At 43.5% G+C, this 18046-nt stretch overlaps 1 protein-coding gene across 1 annotated transcript in view; it reads left to right on the forward strand.

The window, feature by feature from the left end:
- Nucleotides 1-179: 179 nt before the first annotated feature.
- EFTUD2 (elongation factor Tu GTP binding domain containing 2) overlaps nt 180-18046 on the forward strand; it is a 40357-nt gene continuing 22490 nt past the window's right edge. The window contains exons 1-9 of the mRNA XM_003131332.5: nt 180-255; nt 3459-3567; nt 11434-11599; nt 12241-12319; nt 12993-13068; nt 13538-13603; nt 14363-14398; nt 16389-16479; nt 17724-17806. Of these exons, the coding sequence (XP_003131380.1) occupies nt 3463-3567; nt 11434-11599; nt 12241-12319; nt 12993-13068; nt 13538-13603; nt 14363-14398; nt 16389-16479; nt 17724-17806 (702 nt within the window). The 5' untranslated portion in view covers nt 180-255; nt 3459-3462. The remainder of the gene's footprint in view (nt 256-3458; nt 3568-11433; nt 11600-12240; nt 12320-12992; nt 13069-13537; nt 13604-14362; nt 14399-16388; nt 16480-17723; nt 17807-18046) is intronic.

An 18046-nucleotide genomic window follows, 5' to 3' on the forward strand; every position in this document is an offset into this window, starting at 1 on the left:
TCCCTCAGGCCTCGCTTTCTTTGGAGCAGTCTACGCCTCGGTTTGGGGACCCACAACTCTGCCCTGCAAGTTCCTGTATCCGCGGCCGGCATTCCTCCAAGCTGGTTCTCAGGCAGAGGGCTGTCCTCCGTGGCAGAAACGCGACCACTGCGTCTGCGGGGTCCTTCCGGACGGCGGGCGCAGGTGGTGCGGCGGCGTGGGGCGGAAGCAAGGCCTCAGGCGGCAGACTTGGTGTTTTTGGCCCAGCAACGGGAGGTGAGTTGGCCCTGGTCAGAGCGTGGCGAGGTCGTTACGATGGGATGGGAAATTAAATAATGTCGTATCTGGAAGAAACGTTACATGCGGTTTGCCACTTTTACTTTACAAATGGGTGAATTGAGGCGTGGAGCGGGAAAGGGAATGAACTCCCCGCAACACACACGGATTCCGGTTTTCCCTCAGTGTCATCTATTTATAAAACTCCTTCTCTGGTCGTTCTCTCACTGTTCATTCCCCTGTCTCACTCCCTCTTCCATCTGTGCCCTCTTCACCCCTTCTCTACCAAGCTCCCTTGGCCCTTGCTCTGTATTCCTTTGAGAAACTTGGACTGTAGCGGGAAGCTGCAGTGAAGTTTAGTACCGAAGCTCACTAGTTTTGTGCAACTGTGAGCAAGCCAACTATTTTCTCTTTGCTTGTTGGAGCCATTCATTTAGTCTTTCAACAAATACTTACTGAGGTTCTGTTTTGTGCCGGACACCTCTGTAAGTGAAAAAAACAAAAAACAAATCCAAAGTTTTTGCTTAAGCTGTATTTGGAGAGATGACAGTAAATACATGAACAGATATGTGTCAGCTAATGGTAAACGTTAATAAAAACAATAAAACAGTGAAAGCGAGGATTGCAGAGTGTGTGTATGGGGAGCTTTTTTTTTTTTTTTTTTTTTACAGTGACAAGGGAAGGGTTCTCAGAGGTGACATTTTAGTAGAGACAGTGAGATGAAGGAACAGCTATGCATGTCCAAGGGAAGGACATTTCAAAAGAGAATAGTAAGTGCAGTGGTCCTGAAGCAGAAATAAGGTCATTTCATAGGTGTTTTGGGAGAATGAAATGAGCAAGGATGTGATAGCTCTTTGGAGCTAAAAAGAACCTTTATGCATATGAAACTTTCTGTAATAATTTCGCTTAATTACTAGTGCTTGGAGTTCTTAATTCTTCATTTTATCCACAGTCAGCTCTCAGTAGGGGGCACGGAGGGAGGTGGAGGGATTAACCTCATGCAAGAAATATCAATATCTTAAAATTAAACATTTCATTCAGTTAACCTTTATCCAGTTCCTACTTATGTGAGGTGCTGTTTTGGGGATTGGTAGTGAGTACAAAGAACACGGAATTCCTATATTCAAGAATGGCCAGGAGTTCCTGTCATGGTGAAGTGGAAACAAATCCGAACAGGAACCATGAGGTTGCGGGTTCGATCCCTGGCCTCACCCAGTGGGTTAAGGATCCAGTGTTACTGTGAGCTGTGGTGTAGGTTGCAGATGTGGCTCGGGTCCTGCATTACTGTGACTGTGGTGTAGGCCGATGGCTACAGCTCTGATTAGACCCCTAACCTAGGAACCTCCATATGCTGTGGGTGCAGGCCTAAAAGGACAAAAGACAAAAAAATTAAAATTTAAAAAAAAATGGCCAAAAAACAATGCCAGCTGACATTTATTGTGCCTAGTCAAATGTGACAAATTCTTTACACAGACTATTTTATTTAACTCTCATAACCCCTAATGCAATGAGGAGTAATCGGTTCGTTTTTCCAAATGAGGACTCAAGCTTGGAGAGGTGACTAACTTACCTGAAGTGACATAGTTATTAAGTGACAGTTTGGATTCACATCTGGAGTCTTCCACCTCCGGAGCCCTGCCCATTAATCCATGCTTTGGTCTATTGTTTATTACTTGTAAGCTGTTGAGTTGTTAGAGTAATTGGTAAGTTAACTACCATTCAGGACAGAATTAAAGGCTGAGAAGGACACAAAAAAAGAAATAAGCAGTATAGGAGAATAAGAAATTGAGGCTGTAGGAAGGCTTGAAAGAGGTGGCATTTGAACTTTGAATAGAATCTCAATAACTGAAGTAGAGACAACCCCACAATACTTAGTAATTACAAAGAGAAACCAAGTAATTTTACAGTGGAAAGGCCTAGTAGACACCACTGCAATCAAGGGATTAAGTTAGCATCACCATCAATGGGACAAATCAAAATCATGTGCCACCTGATAGGAAATGCTCTTAACACAGCATCATTTCTATGATGTTCCTGCCCACAATGCATAACCTAAAACTAATCATGCTGAAACATCAGACAAAGCCAAATTATGGGACGTTCTACAAACTCACTAGCCTATAATCTTCAAAAGTGTCCAATCACAGAAATCAAGGAAAGAGTGAGGAACTGTTCCAGACTGAAAGACACTAAAGGAGTTCCCTGGTGGTGCAGTGGGTTAAGGATCTGGCATTTGTCACTGCTGTGGTGTGGGTTCAATCCCTGGCCTGAGAACTTCTGCATACCACAGGCAAGGCCAAAAAAAGAAAAAAAGACAGACGCTAAAGACACATCAGCTAAACACAAACATGGAATCTGGATTGGATCCTTAGCTGTCCAGGACTCTGTTGGAACAGTTTGTGAAGCTTGAATGGGGGCCTGTGGATTAGGTGGCAGTAATGTGTCAATATAAATTTTCTGATATCGGTGGTTATATCGTGGTTATGTAGGAGAATGTCCTTGTTTGTAGGAATCACACACACTAAAGCAAGGGTTAGGCAAACTTTTGCTGTTAAGGACCAGCTAGTAAATGTTTTAGGCTTTGTGGGCCATATGGTCTCAGTGACAGCTACTCAACTCTGCTGTTAGAGTGTGAGAGCAGCCACAGGCAATATGAAAGAATGAGCATGGCTGTGTTCCAGTGAAGCTGTTTTTATAGACCCAAGATGGGAATTTCATATAACTAATTTTTGTGTATCATGAAATATTGCTCTTTGGAATTTTTTTTCCAATCACTTAGAAATATGAAAAACATCTTATCTTTAGGGCTGTATAGAAACAGTTGGCAGGCCAGATTTGGCTGCAGGTTGTAGTTTGTCAGCTCCTGCCCTGAAGTTTTGGGCAGCGATGAGACATTGTGTCGGCAACTTATTCTCAAATAATTTAGGAAAAAGAAACTTACTGGTGCTCTTTTTGTGACTTTCTGGTATTATTTTTAAATTATTTATTTAATTTTTTTTTAGTATTGAAAAAAAGAATTGGGAGAAAAGTGTGTAAAAAGGGCCAGTGAGTACAGAGAGGAGGTGAATGTGCAGGACTTGGGAAGAGGAGTCTGGTTGATGTCACTGCAGAGGAGATTTGTGTGATGGGATGTGGTCAACCATCGGCTCGGGTGGAGGCCTTGATCACCTTGCCAGCATCTAACTTCTCTTTTTGAATTTTAGCATCATGGATACTGACTTATATGATGAGTTTGGGAATTATATTGGACCAGAGCTTGATTCTGATGAAGATGATGATGAATTGGGCAGAGAGACCAAAGATCTTGATGAGGTAAAACAAATAAATAACTTTTTTCAGTTCTCTCTTTTTCAAAAAAGCAATAAAGTAAAAAAAAAAACAAAAGCAATAAAGTAATGAATCCTCTGTGCTCACAGAATACCCTGTGTATAGCTCTAATGTTGCCCTTTTTATCGTTATTATGACTTACTCGGGTCTTACACCGCCCCCAAGAAAGCTTGGCTACTGAAGTTCCAAAGGAGAACATAAGGTAATCTCATTCATTGGTAGGGTGGTTTTATACTCTTGAGCTCTAGTTCATCTGGTAGTTGTCCTTTGTCCATTTGTTTGAAGTGCCTTTTGGCAGTCATGAATAATTCCAACTTATCTAAGGTAGTCAACTTTTTCAAATGCCACTGCCCTGGAAACTCCCTCATGAACTGGGGTTTTGAAAGATACATGGAAGCAATAGAAAAGGGAAGCATAGATTTCTATGACTCTTCTTAGGAGAGTTATGGGGGATGAAGTTCTGAATGGTCTGAGGCTTACAAAAGATGCCAAATAAGGCTTTTGTGTTTTAACAGTTTTTTAGAACAAGATGAGGAAGAAGTAGATAGGCCTACTGCTTATTAGTGGAGGCTTGATATTAATGAAACAGCAGGAAAGGAGGACAGAAGTCCTGGCTGCCGTTTGTCTTTTCCACCTGAGAAAATATCCTTCAAGCTAGAAAAAATAGAGTAGACACTGGAAAAAGAAAAGTGAAGCCATACAGGTGAGGTGAAAAGGGAGTAGCTGGTACCTTTATATGCGTTCCGATCTCTGGGCCAGATGAATTACATCGTGGGTGGGAGGGCGAGGGAGACCTTGCAGGGAGGTAAGCTGAGAACCACCGAGGTCATCTTTAAGCAAATGGGGAGTGGCCATGGTGGTAGATAGTGGTTCAGGCAACTCGTCCTACTTTTCAAAGGTGGAGATAAGCCACTGCATTCTGCAGCCACAAACTGGTACATGTAATATGCACCCGTAGTAAAAATCATGGAAGGAATTGCAGAGCAGATGACTGTTGCACACTTAGGAAGCTAGTACAAGGGGGTTTTTTGTTTGTTTTGTGGGGTTTGTTTTTGTTTTTGTTTTTTCTTTCCTGGCTGCACCTGTGGTATTTGGAGTTCCCAGTCCAGGAATCGAATCCCGGCTGCAGCTGTGACATATACCACAGCTGCAGCAACCCCAGATCCTTAGCCCCTGGCGCTGGGCTGGGTATCGAACTGGCACCTCCACAGAGACAGGCTGGATCGTTAACCCGCTGCACCACAGCAGGAATTCCACTAGTATGAGTTTTATAAAAAGAAACTTCTCTTGGAGTTCTCTGGTGGCTCAGCAGGTTAAGGATCTGGTATTGTCTTTCTGTGGCTTGGGTTCAATACCTGGCCTAGAAACTTCTGCATGCCACAGGTCCAGGCAAAACAAAGAAACAAAAAATAAATTTCTCTTGATTCAGTTACTAGCTTGAGATATTAAGCTAGATATAGGTCGTGGGTATGTATGCTGTGGATATTATGTCTCTTGACTTGGACAGGGCGTTTGAAGTATTTTTTTTTTTAATAAACCAATTTTTTTCTCTTTAAGATACTATTTTAAAGAGATTATTTTTCATTGCACAAGTAATTCATGAATTCAGTTTCATGCAGACCAAATAGAAAGTCTTCTTTGGTCCTCATTTCATATCAGGGCCCTTCCCAAGGTTACCACTGTAATTCATGATGTCCTTGTGGAAAGAAAATGGGCTGAGTCACAATATGATTGGGAGAGGTCCCAGCCAACTGAACAGTGGGACCCAAAGAGTGTTGATTACTGGATCACCGCCAGAGTTCTTGTGACATGCCCCAAGCATCTGTGCATGCTTGGTCCCATCCTTTTCAACCTTTTTATCAATGACTTAGGTGAAACTAGAGAAGAGAGGTTTATAAACTTTGCACATGACATAAACTGTTACATTGCATAACGGAATCTAAATTCAGAGTGATCTCAACAAACTTGAATTCTGGGTTAAATAAAGTCCAAGCATTCATTCATTAAGTATTTATAGAGCACTTAACTACTTGCAAGAGATGTGGTGCAGAAGAGAGCCAAGGCACTATCCCTGCTCTCCAGCAACCTGCTGCTTGGCAGGGGACATGCAGCGCAGAGATGCTTATAATCCGAAACAGGGAAGGACAAGCACCAGTTAAGTGATCCTAACTTGTATCTATAGTAATAGTATGAAAGGAGGGATCATTCCTGGCTGAAATGACCAAGAAACATATCTGAGGAAATGGACCTGAAGAAAGGGTAGGCATCTGTAGAGTCAGAAAGTAGAGTGATTAGTGATTGCCCAGGTTGGGGGCAGGAATTGGGGCGTAATGGCTAAAGGGTACAGGAGTTGGGGGGGAGATCAAAATGTTCTAAATTTGATTGTGGTGATGATTGCACAACCCTGAGTATACTGAAAACCGTTAAACAGGGCACTTAAAATGGGTGAATTGTGTGGAGTGTGACATATCTCACTAATGCCGTTTGCAACAACAAAAATTTTAAAAAGAAAGAAATGGTTAAGCAATGTGTGAATGTTTTCACCTCGGTCCAGAGGGTTGAGTTAATGATATTCTAGTTCCGCAGTATTATTGCTTAGGAAGGCTGTGCCCTTATTTATTTAACTCACTAATTTCTTTTCTATCTTATTCTCATACTCGTAACCACAGTCATTCTAATGTATGTGTGTTCTTTGTTTGTATGAGTTGCAAAAAACATGTATCGTTGCACTGTATGCATGTGGGTTTTTTAATTAATTTATTTTTTATTAAAGTATAGTTGATTTACAGTGTGTGCCAATTTCTACTGTACAGCAAAGTGACGTAGTCATACATGTATGTATACATTCCCTTTCTTATATTACCTTGCATCGTGGTCTGTTCCAAGAGACTGGTTATAGTTCCCTGTGCTGTACCTTGCTTATCCATTCTAAATGTAATAGTTTGCGTCTACTAATCCCAAACTCCCAGTTCATCCCACTCTCCCTCCCTCCCCTTAGCAACCACAAGACTCTTCTCTATGTCTTTGAGTCTGTGTAATTTTAATTCAAGTAAATGGTATCTTGTTACCTGTTATCATTCTGTTTTTTACTTTTGCCCTCAGCCTTGTGGTGAGTGATGCATTTTTAACATCCATCCACACTTGGGTACGTCCAGTTTGTGGCATTCAGTTGCTGCCCAGTTCTCCCTGGTGTGCGTTACTCTCTTAGTGAAGGGCCCCAGGTTACCTGACACCAGCCTTTCCTCCCCACCGATAATACTGCATTGAATATTCTCAGATATATCCCTTCATGCACCGTGTGAACATTTCCTTGGGTTATTTTTCCAAAAGCAGGGTTGCTGATGATCAGAGCATATATATACTTAATGTGTTGATGCTGTCAAATTAGTCTTCAGCACGGCTGTACTAGTTCATACTTTTTGCAGCAGATTACGAATTCCTGTGGCCTCCTACTCCGCATCGGGTCCATAGATTTTTAAAAACGCTTTTTAGCGAGGTGTGTAACAGTCAAGAGATGAATAGGATTTTCATAATGGAGACAGGGAAGAAGAAAGGACCTTCTAGAAAAGACTGGAGTGAGCAGGGACCCAGGGGTTGTGTGTTAAGAGGAAATGATTTCTCCTCCTAATGGTCGAAGCACAGTCCCTGGAAGGGACAGCTGTCCCTGGAAGGGACAGCTGTGGGATAGAGATGTTTACAGAGATATGTGTATGAAAAGTAGTTGATTGCAGTGATGTTTACAGTGCTAGGAGGAGGGGCCAGACTCTGGAAAGCCTAGAATGGAGAACTGGGAGTGACATGACCAAAGCAGGATGCTGGGATCCTTCCTTCAGTGAAGGGAGGTTTGGGAGGTGTGGAGACCAGCCAGAAGTTCGTCACAGTGGAAGGATATAGATTGGGGCCATTGTTTGAGTGATGGGAGCTGGGATAACTAGATGAAGGCTGGTTATTAACAGGAAAGGAAATGAGAAAAAGATGCTTGTTTGGTTTTATTTTAGACTTGTCAAGTTTGAGCTGCTGTCAGGACACTCAGAAATAATTACAGGTAGTTGAAAATTATTACATAAAATCCTATAATTGGATTTAGAATGCATTCAGTGGTGTAGAACGAAGAGAGCTAGCTTGATAGCTGTCTCGAAGCCACCAGCAGTAGGATGTATATGGCCGCTAAAAGAGCTAAGATAGTCTTGAGTCCCTTAATAGAAGTAGAGTGTAGAGCTGGAAGGAGGTAGCCAGTCGGCTCACCACTGGAGAGTTTTATGTTCATAAGAAAGAAGTTGACGTGCTGGAATTTGGGTGAAATTACCCCCCTCTCTGCATCTGTGACATATGCCTTCCCTCCTGTTCTTACGGATATTTGTTCTTATTTCTATCTAATAGAAACTGGATCCCGTCCCTTCTCATTTTTTAAGATTGAAGTTGCGTTGATTTACACACTGTGTTAGTTTTGGGTGTACAACAAAGTGCTTCAGTTATATATATTTTTTCAAATTATTTTTCATTATAGGTTATTACAGGATACTGAATATGTATAGTTTTCTCTGCTGAATGGTAAATCTTCCTTGCTTATCTCTTAAATGTATGGCACTTTGTATCTGTTAATCCCATACTCCTGATTTATCCTATCCCTTCCTCCCTTTCCCCTTTGGTAACCTCGTTTGTTTTGTTTTGTTTTTTCTTTTTTATGGCCGCACCTGCGGTATATGGAGGTTCCCAGGCTAGGGGTCGAATCGGAGCTGTAGCCGCCGGCCTACGCCACAGCAGCTCGGAATCCGAGCCGCATCTGTGACTTACACCACAGCTCACAGCAGCCCCGGATCCTTCTGTTTTTTCCACCCCTTCCCATTTACTGAGGACACAAACATGAATAGCCCTTAAAGAATTCCCATCTTAATAAAAAAATTTTTTTAAAAAGAACTCCCATCTTGTGGGATTCCTAATGTGTGAGGAGTAGGGCAGTGTCCAGAGAAGTGCCTGGCACAGGGTAGGTGCTTGTTAAATATCTGTTGAATGGGAGTTCCCATCGTGGCCCAGTGGAAATGAATCCGACTAGGAACCATGAGATTGCGGGATCGATCCCTGGCCTTGCTCAGTGGGTTAAGGATCCAGTGTTGCTGTGAGCTGTGGTGTCAGCTGCAGATCTGGTGGCTCTGATCTGTCTGATGTGGCTGTGGCGGAGGCCAGAGGCCAGAGGCCGGAGGCTACAGCTCCTATTCTACCCCAAGCCTGGGAGCCTCCATACGCCATGAGTGCGGCCCTAAAAAGCAAAAAAAAAAAAAAATTGTTGAATGAACGGCGGACTATAAGCCACGTGACCTCTCATCTAACTCCAACATGTGTTGTGCTGTTATGTGCTACTACCCCTGAGAGTGTGAGTTGTGAAGGCATTTCTGCAGGGTAGGGATGCACATCAAAACCTTGAGGTATGTGACTCTTTGGCCCAGCAATTTTTTTGGGTTTTTTTTTTTTTTAGTTTTTATTTGTTTGTTTTGCTTTTTTTTTAGGGCTGCACCTGTGGCATATGGGGGGTTCCCAGACTAGGGGTCCAATCAGAGCTACAGCTGCCAGCTATGCCAGAGCCACAGCAGCACCAGATCTAAGCCGCGTCTGCAGCTCACAGCAATGTCAGATCCTTAACCCACTGAGTGAGGCCAGGGATTGAACCCACAATCTCATGGTTCCTAATCAGATTCGTTTCTGCTGCGCCATGATGGGAACTCCTGGCCCAGGAGTTTTACTTCTGGGATTATCCTGAAGAAATGATGAGAGATGTTTACAGAGATATGTGTATGAAAAGTAGTTGATTGCAGTGATGTTTACAGTGCTAGAAATTAGAAACCACCTCTAATGTTAAAAAATAGGGGATTGGTCAGAGTTCCCACTGTGGCACAGTGTGCTAAGGATCCAACATTACCACAGCTGTGGCATAGGTCACTGCATCAGTGGGTTCAGTCCTGGCCTGAGAACTTCCATGTGCTGTGGATACAGCCAAAAAAAAGAAGGAAAGAAAAAATAGGGTATTGGTTAAATAAGTTAGTGTATGTGATGGACCACAGTCATCAAAAGTAGACGGTGTAATATATGTGTTGTTGGAGTTCCCATTGTGGCTCAGTGGTAATGAATCTGACTAATATCCATGAGGAGGCAGGTTTGATCCCTGGCCTCGCTCAGTGGGTGAAGGATCTGGCATTGCCATGAGCTGTGGTGCAGGTCGCAGATAAGGCTTGGTTGGATTTGGCATTGCTGTGGCTGTGGTGTAGGCTGGCAGCTACAGCTCCAATTTGACCCCTAGCCTGGGAACTTCCATATGCCACAGGTGCAGCCCTAAAAAAAAATATATATATATATATATATATATATAATTGATTTTAGTTTTTGCTTGACTGTTTTCTAATTACCTGTGTATTAGCAAAATGGAGGTTACGAAGTTATTTTTTAACAGTTTTATTGAAGTATAATTCATGCAGGAGTTTTCTTATGGCCCAGTGGGTTAAGGATCCAGCCTAGTCATTACAGTGGCTTGGGTCAGTGCTGTGCGGGTTTGACCCCTGGCCCAGGAACTTTCATATGCCATGGGCATGGCCAAAAGAAAAAAAATTCACATACCTCACAATTCACCCATTTCCTATGTATATTTCACTGGGTTTTTTTTTTAGGGTATTCCTAGTCATGCATCCGTCATCATAATCAGTTGTAGAAATGTTTTCATCATCTGGGAAAGAAATCTCTTACCCCATAACCATTGCCTCCCAGTTCTCTTACCCCGCTCCATCCCTAGGCAACACTAGTCTATTTTCTGTCTCTATAGATTTGCCTTTTCTGGACATTTCGTATAAACAGAATTGTAGAATATGAGCCATTTTGTGTTTGGTTTCTTTCTTTCTTTTTTTCCTTTTTTTCTTTGGCTACACCTGCAGCATATGGAAGTTCCCAGGTCAGGGATCGAACCCACACCACAGATGTACCCACAGCCACAGCAGGGACAGCACTGAATCTTTAACCCACTGAGCCACAAGAGAACTCCCTGTGTCTGGTTTCTTTTACTTAGCGTAATGTATCTTAGGTTCATGCATGTTGTACCAAGAATAAGTATTAAATTTCTTTTTATTACCAAATAATATTCCATTGTATGGATGTACCACATTTTATTTATCCATGCATCATTCCATCAACATTTCGTTTGTTTCTGCCTTTTAACTATTAAGAATAATGCTACTATGAATATTTATTTATGTTTTTGTGTGAACCTAAGTTTTTGTTTGTCTGGCCTAGATACCTGGGAGCAGGATTGCTGGGTCATGTGGTAACTTTGTATTTAACATCTTGAAGAATGAACAAACTGTTCCCAAAGCAGCTGCACTATTTTCCATTCCCATCAGCAGGGTATAAGGGCTCCAGGTTCTCCGCATCCTTGCCAACACCTGTTATTTATCTGTCACAAAGGTATTTTTCAAAAACAATTCTGTGAGTCTAAGAGAAAATTTTAAAGGTATGGACGTGTTCCCAGTTTCTGCCTCTCATTTCTGCCCATGGAGGAAGTTATTTTTTCCCTTAAAAGAGTGTGTTGCAATAAGCCATTTGTTTTCTCCAATCTCCATCCGCTTGTAACCAGTGGCCCACATTTTTGGAAGGGTTAGTTTGAATCAGGCGAGCCATCCACAGTCCTGGCTTAGTCTTCTCTTTGTGGAGCATCACACAGTAGAACCTGCCCCGCTGACTCTCCAGCACAGAACTCAAAATAAGAAGCTGTCAAGTGTGTGGAGCCATTGCTTTTAACTCGTGTAATGTGGCCGGTCATTGAACAGGAAAAGTGCGCACCCCTTCCAACCGTCTTCGCTCTCTTGCTTTTAGATGGACGACGAGGACGACGATGACGATGTAGGAGATCATGATGAAGAGCACCCTGGGATGGAGGTGGTGCTGCATGAGGACAAGAAGTACTACCCCACAGCCGAGGAGGTGTACGGCCCCGAAGTGGAGACCATAGTTCAGGAGGAGGACACGCAGCCTCTCACCGGTGAGTCTGGAGGCGCTGGCTGGGGAGCGCTGAATCCGAAACCAGAAAACTATCTTGAAAGCTCAGTGAATGAACTGATTAGTTTCTCTTTCAGGTACTATGTCTAGATTGAGATTCAATTAACCCCATTTTGATATTCAGTAAAACTCATAGCTTGTTACTTAGCAAATAAGAGTTACAAAGAGAGAGAGCGTTCTTTCTTTTAATCTAATATCCGTTTAGGTGCTTGAAGACAGTCTTTAAGTTCTCTTCTGGTCTGATATCCAAACAATACCAACTCCTTTAACTAGTCTTCACAATGCTTATTTTCCACTTTACTAATTTTCACTGAGCTTCTGGAAAGTGGTTGCATTTTTAAATGCAAGGAGTGCTTTTGAACTGATATCGAGCTCATCCTCTATCTAGTCCCTCTCTCTTCCTCTCACAAAATAAAGTCCAAACACCTCACTCCACAATTCAAGACCCTTCACTGTCTCGTGCCAAATAGCATTCCCAGGACTTTCTCAATCTCAGTGACCCATGAGAATAGCATAAATTGATGTCGCATATCGTATATTCTGAAAGCTCAGTCTGTTGGAATAGGGCTCTGTGTTTTTATGTTTTATGCCTACCTGCACATCACTACTTTTTTTTTCTCCTAGAACCCATTATTAAGCCAGTGAAAACCAAGAAATTCACTCTGATGGAGCAGACACTACCTGTCACAGTGTATGAAATGGAGTAAGTTATAAGGTCTTGCAGCATCTCTGCACAAACAGTATGGGTTCATTTTTTTTGTGGAGGTAGGAGGTGGTTTGTGGTTGAAGTAGCCAGTGAATTATTGTGAAAGCAGAACTCTCTCCCTACAATTTGCCAGCATTTTCTTTCTTTCTTTCTTTCTTCCTTTTTTTTTTGTCTTTTACTAGGGCTGCACCCTCAGCATATGGAGGTTCCCAGGCTAGGGGTCTAATCGGAGCTACAGCTGCCGGCCTACACCACAGCCACAACCACGCCAGATTCGAGCCTCGTCTGCGACCTACACCACAGCTCATGGTAACACCAGATCCTTAGCCCACTGAGCGAGGCCAGGGATTGAACCTGCAGTCTCATGGTTCCTAGTCGGATTTGTTTCCACTGCGCCACAACAGGAACTCCCCCTTACTTGCTTTTTAAATGTCATTATTTTCCTATTGAAAGCTCCATGACATTTCAAGATTATGTCACCTCACAAATGAGTCTGTTCCATTCCCAAAGCCTGAACTGTGTAGGGGTAGAAATTCATGTCTGCCTTGGAACATTCTCCAGTTGGGCTGGAAATTGTTCCTGGCCAAAAATACCTAGAACATCTCTGCACCGCTCCTTTGTTTGAAAACCGTTGCCAGAGTCCCTTTTCTCTCTTCCTTTCTCCTTTCAGTTTCTTGGCAGATCTGATGGATAACTCGGAGCTCATCAGAAACGTGACGCTCTGTGGCCATCTCCACCATGGCAAGGTGAGGGAACTTGGAACAGGGTTGCTCTTTGTTTCTGCTGAGTTTTTCAGCCTAAGAGTCACTAATTGGGGTCTGAGGCCATAAGGCTGGACCTCCTGACTCTGCAGGGCCTCCCTGGAGCCTATTGTGAAACCGAGCCGTGAAATCCCAGCTTTTCCTGAGCAGCAGATGGAAAGCTAAGCCACTTGCATGCCTGAGCCTTGTGTCTACATCTGGACAGCAGAGGGGAAATTGGGCCTTACTTTATTTTATAAGTTTTCATTTCCTGGAGGACGCTTGCCCAAGAAAGATTTCATCTTTCATTTGAAAATAATCCCGTGGCTTCTTTATTTCTTTGTTGTCCCATAATCCCCCCTGCTCTCCTCCTCCTCTCCTTATCCCTGAATTGTGTGGTGTATTGGTAACTGGGGGAGGGTGGAGTCGATTTTCCTCTGTGGCCAGCAGAACATAACTTTCTTTTCCCTTGCAGACGTGTTTTGTAGATTGTTTAATAGAGCAGACTCACCCGGAAATCAGAAAGCGCTATGACCAAGATGTAAGTAGAAATTCTGTGGAGGGTTTGGGATGAACCATTCAGAACACAGGGGGGTGTCTCTCCTTCTCCTTCCTTCTAACCTCCCACTCTCATTATAAGTAATGATGCCTATAATATGCTGCTTCATAATTGTAATTTCTATTAATAGCCCTTAAGAAAATAATTTCAATTTTCTCAGGAACATAGAGAATATTAACCTGCAGTATTTTTGGATGATCTGTTCTGCACTTGAGATCCCTCCTGTGTTCTGATATATCCTGACTTTTATAGCCTATTCTTTCCTGTCATAGTATTAATAGCCTACTCTATAAATATAATACAGTTGGACCTTGTTGTTTCCATGATAAATTTAAATGCCTGTGAATGAGGCCCAGTGTGGCTACAAGTCTCAGTGCAATAACTGTTCGGTCTCCGCCAGATTGACTGTTTTGATGTGCGGGTGTTCCGTGAAGGCTAGAGGTGTCTTCCTTTACCACTGTGCAGAATTCATTGCATTTGATGTGATTTAGCTCTCCAGCCACCTTGGTCCTTAGTGACTTCCCTGACTCCCCCCAAAAAACCATCCAGGAGCATTTTCCACCTGGGAGGGCCCTAGTCTCATTGAACTCTCTGTAGCGCACCCTCTTGTCTTCCATCTGTTCTCCTCCTGAGCCAGAGGCCCCCAAGTTAGGAGCGGGTGAGGGGAATGATTGATGGTTTGTGGGTGGCAGGAATCTGAATTCAGGTGGTAACTACATTTTTTTTTTTTTCTTTTTTCAGCTGTGTTACACAGACATCCTCTTCACAGAGCAAGAGGTAAGTATGCCTTTGGGAATCTGATTGTTGCCACACCAGACCCAGCAGTGGTGGTTTTGTAGGGAAAGTTTTTATGATAACGTTTTGGCCCATACAGCACCCGTCCCCCATAACTCCCATCCCTCAACCTCTTTATCTCCCTGCTTCGTCCCATGATCTCTAACTTGAAAGAGACTGGGTAGGCAAACTGTAGGATAAAAGGAGAGACCCTCCTGTCCTTACCTGGATTTAATTTAGCCTAATGGGGCAGATGCCAAGAGGTGGTGTGTACATTTATCTGTAAGTTATACAGAAGCCAAACATGATTTTTAAAATGACATCATCCTTAAAATCTATAGGATGACTCCATCCATATGTCGCTCTTCCTAGGGGCAGCTTCCCTTAGAGAAGAGGTTCATCTCTCTTTGTTCTTCTCTTTCTCTGTAAAGGAGTGCACGTATATCTCTGTCTTTTCCATTTCATCTGGTTAGTCTTTCCATCTAGAGGGGATCTTTATCCCTCCCCTCTAACACCTTCTGTTTCCTCTTCTCCTTTTTTTTTTTTTTTTTTGTGTGTGTGTGTGTGTGTGTGTGTCTTTTTAGGGCCGCTTCCATGGCATATAGAGGGTCCCAGGCTAGGGGTTGAATTGGAACTGTAGCCACTGGCCTACACCATAGCCACAGCAACACAGGATCCAAGCTGCGTATGCGACCTACACCAGAGCTCACGGCAGCCCTAGAGCCTTAACCCCCTGAGTAAGACCAGGGATCAAACCTGTGTCCTCACAGATGCTAGTCAGATTTGTTTCTGCTGAGCCACGATGGGAACTCCCCTCCTTTATTTCTGTCTCTCTTAAATGACCACATGGAAAGCACAAATGTATAAGTTTGACTAACCAAAGGAACTCTAAACGGTGCTGGCATATGATAAGCAATCAACAAATATTAGCTATTTAAAAAATATATGTGTGTATATATTTGACTGGAGTTGGGCTTTTTTTTGTTGGGTTTTAGCTGTGCCTGTGGCATGTAGAAGTTCCCAGGCCAGGGATTGAACCCACACCACAGCAGTGACATAAGCCATAGCAGTGACAATGCCAGATCCTTTAACCCACTGTGACGGGCTGGGGAATTGAACTTGCCCCTCCACTGCTGCAATCAGATTCTTAAGCCACTGTACCACAGCAGCAACTCCTACTATAACTTTCACTATATTTAAAAAAAAAAAGGAGTTCCTGTTGCGGCGCAGTGGTTAACAAATCCGACTAGGAACCATGAGGTTGCAGGTTCGATCCCTGCCCTTGTGCAGTGGGGTAATGATCCGGCATTGCCGTGAGCTGTGGTGTAGGTCGCAGACGTGGCTCGGATCCTGCATTGCTGTGGCTCTGGCATAGGCTGGCGGCTACAGCTCCGATTCAACCCCTACCTAGCCTGGGAACCTCCATATGCCGAGGGAGCGGCCCAAGAAATGGCAAAAAGACCAAAAAAAAAAACCCAAAAAACAAAAAAAAACCTAGGAATTCCCTCATGGCCTAGCAGGTTAAGGATCAGTGCTATTACAGCTCTGGCTTGGGTTTGATCTCTTGTGTGGTCTGGGAACTTCCACATGCCACAGGCACAGCCAAAAAAAAAAGGAACCTAAAGTAACCCAGATAGTTTCTTTTGATTTATATGATGTTTAATTATTTTTATTTATAGTGTACGAGGAAGATAAGATTTTAGGACTGTGGATTCTCCTATTATGGTTTACCACTGCTTTGCTTGCTTGTTCTTTTATTTTTACTTTTTTCTATTTGAACCAACTCTCCCCCATCCTGGGAAATGCTGTTAAGACCAAGATAGTTTGTCTTCAAGGTCATTCTGATTAGAGGACTAGGTTACAAAATCACACACACTACAAGGAGAGACGGTGGTGTAACTTACTAGCAACTGGGAAGCCCCCAAAGCAGAGTAAACCCCTCCTGCATAGGATGAGCTCTTGATCATCCTGTCTCTCTCTCTGTGACTTTCAGAGGGGTGTTGGCATCAAAAGTACTCCTGTGACAGTGGTCTTGCCAGATACCAAAGGAAAATCCTATCTCTTCAATATCATGGACACTCCAGGTAGGATGTTCCTGACCTTTTACTGTCAAAACCTTGACTTATTTTTTTCTTGTGCTCCTACTCTTTCTAGAACAGAACAGAGCATTATGTCTTTGTTTTTACATTCTGTTCATTGAGATGATAATTTTCATTTTTAACGGTTTCCTTTGCTTCTAACCAGTTAATTAGCAAGCACTGTGCTCCAGGTCTTCTGTCTTATTCCTCTCTTGACTCTGCTCTAGACTATTTAAATTTGGGGGAATCTTATTCATATATTAGTTTCAGCCTGTCAGTCACTGTGCTAGACATTGGGGTGACAAAGATGAGTCAGACATGGTCCCAGCCTCAGGCCATCTCAGTCTTTTGATGGAGACCACGGGTACTTACCAGTGGCTGGGGGACGTACAGGTTGCCATGGAGCAGCATATCTTGTCCCTTGGCTGCCTTTTTCTCTTGATTCATTTTTATTTTTTGCTTTTTAGGGCCACACCCATGGCATATGGAGGTTCCCAGGCTAGGGGGCCACAGCAGTGCAGGATCTGAGCCTCATCTGTGACCTACACCACAACTCACCGCAATGCCAGATCCCCAACCCACTGAGTGAGGCCAGGGGTCAAACCCGCATCCTCATGGGTACAAGCAGGTTCTTTCTGCTGCGCCACAATGGGAATTCTGGAAAATCTGGGTTTTGGCAGATTGGCCTTTTGCCCCATCAGGTGCCCTATGCCCTCCTACTTCTTAGCCCCTGACCCCCACCCATACCCAGCAGCAGCACTTTGCCAGGAACCAGATCCATGCTAAAGCCCTTCCTTTGCCTTTTTTTCTGCCTCCAGATTGTCTTCTGTCCTACAGAATTCGACTCACTGATGGTTAGACTAAGCTAGGGTGTGAGTGGAATGCATTATGCCCTGCTTGGTAAAACATTTCCTCCTTTTTATGTTTGGGGGCCTCCTGTATAAAAGCACAATCCAAGGATGGGACACTAACGTGGAAATTTTTTTTGGCTATGCCCATGGCATCCAGAAATTCCTGGGCCAGGGATTGAACACAAGCCACAGCAGTGACAATGCCAGATCCTTAACCCACTAGGCCACCAGGGAACTCCTAATGTGGAATTTTATACACTGCAGGGAGCTGTGGGGAGAAGGGAACGGGGCTCTTTGTGGGTTCACATGCTTTGCAATGCCCTGCAGACCACATACAAGTTGATTGTGCCTCAGCCTGTATCCACACAAGTGGCGACTTACCTGGTATTTGCTTTTCAGGGCATGTGAATTTTTCTGATGAAGTCACAGCTGGCTTGCGCATCTCAGATGGAGTGGTCCTGTTCATTGATGCTGCCGAGGGCGTGAGTCTGCTTTTGTCCTTTGGGACCCCTCTCTCCCTGTTATATTTGCCCTACACACTGCCCAGAGCTCTGAGTGAGCTGAGCCAGGAGCCAGAGAATGTGAGCGTCTGTGAGATTAAGGCTCATACTTGCTTTAAAATTAGGGCAGCAAATAAAGGTGTAAATCAGTTCTCAGTGAGTCCCTCACCCCCTGCCCAGAGAAGCTCAAGATGATAGGACTCGTTGTCATTTGAGAAACAC

This window comes from Sus scrofa, chromosome 12 (genome assembly GCF_054392235.1).
Source record: "Sus scrofa isolate SSC_HxYL_T2T_F1_AM1 chromosome 12, Sscrofa_HxYL_maternal_Yorkshire_Landrace_v2.0, whole genome shotgun sequence".
Classification (NCBI taxonomy): Eukaryota; Metazoa; Chordata; class Mammalia; order Artiodactyla; family Suidae; genus Sus; species Sus scrofa.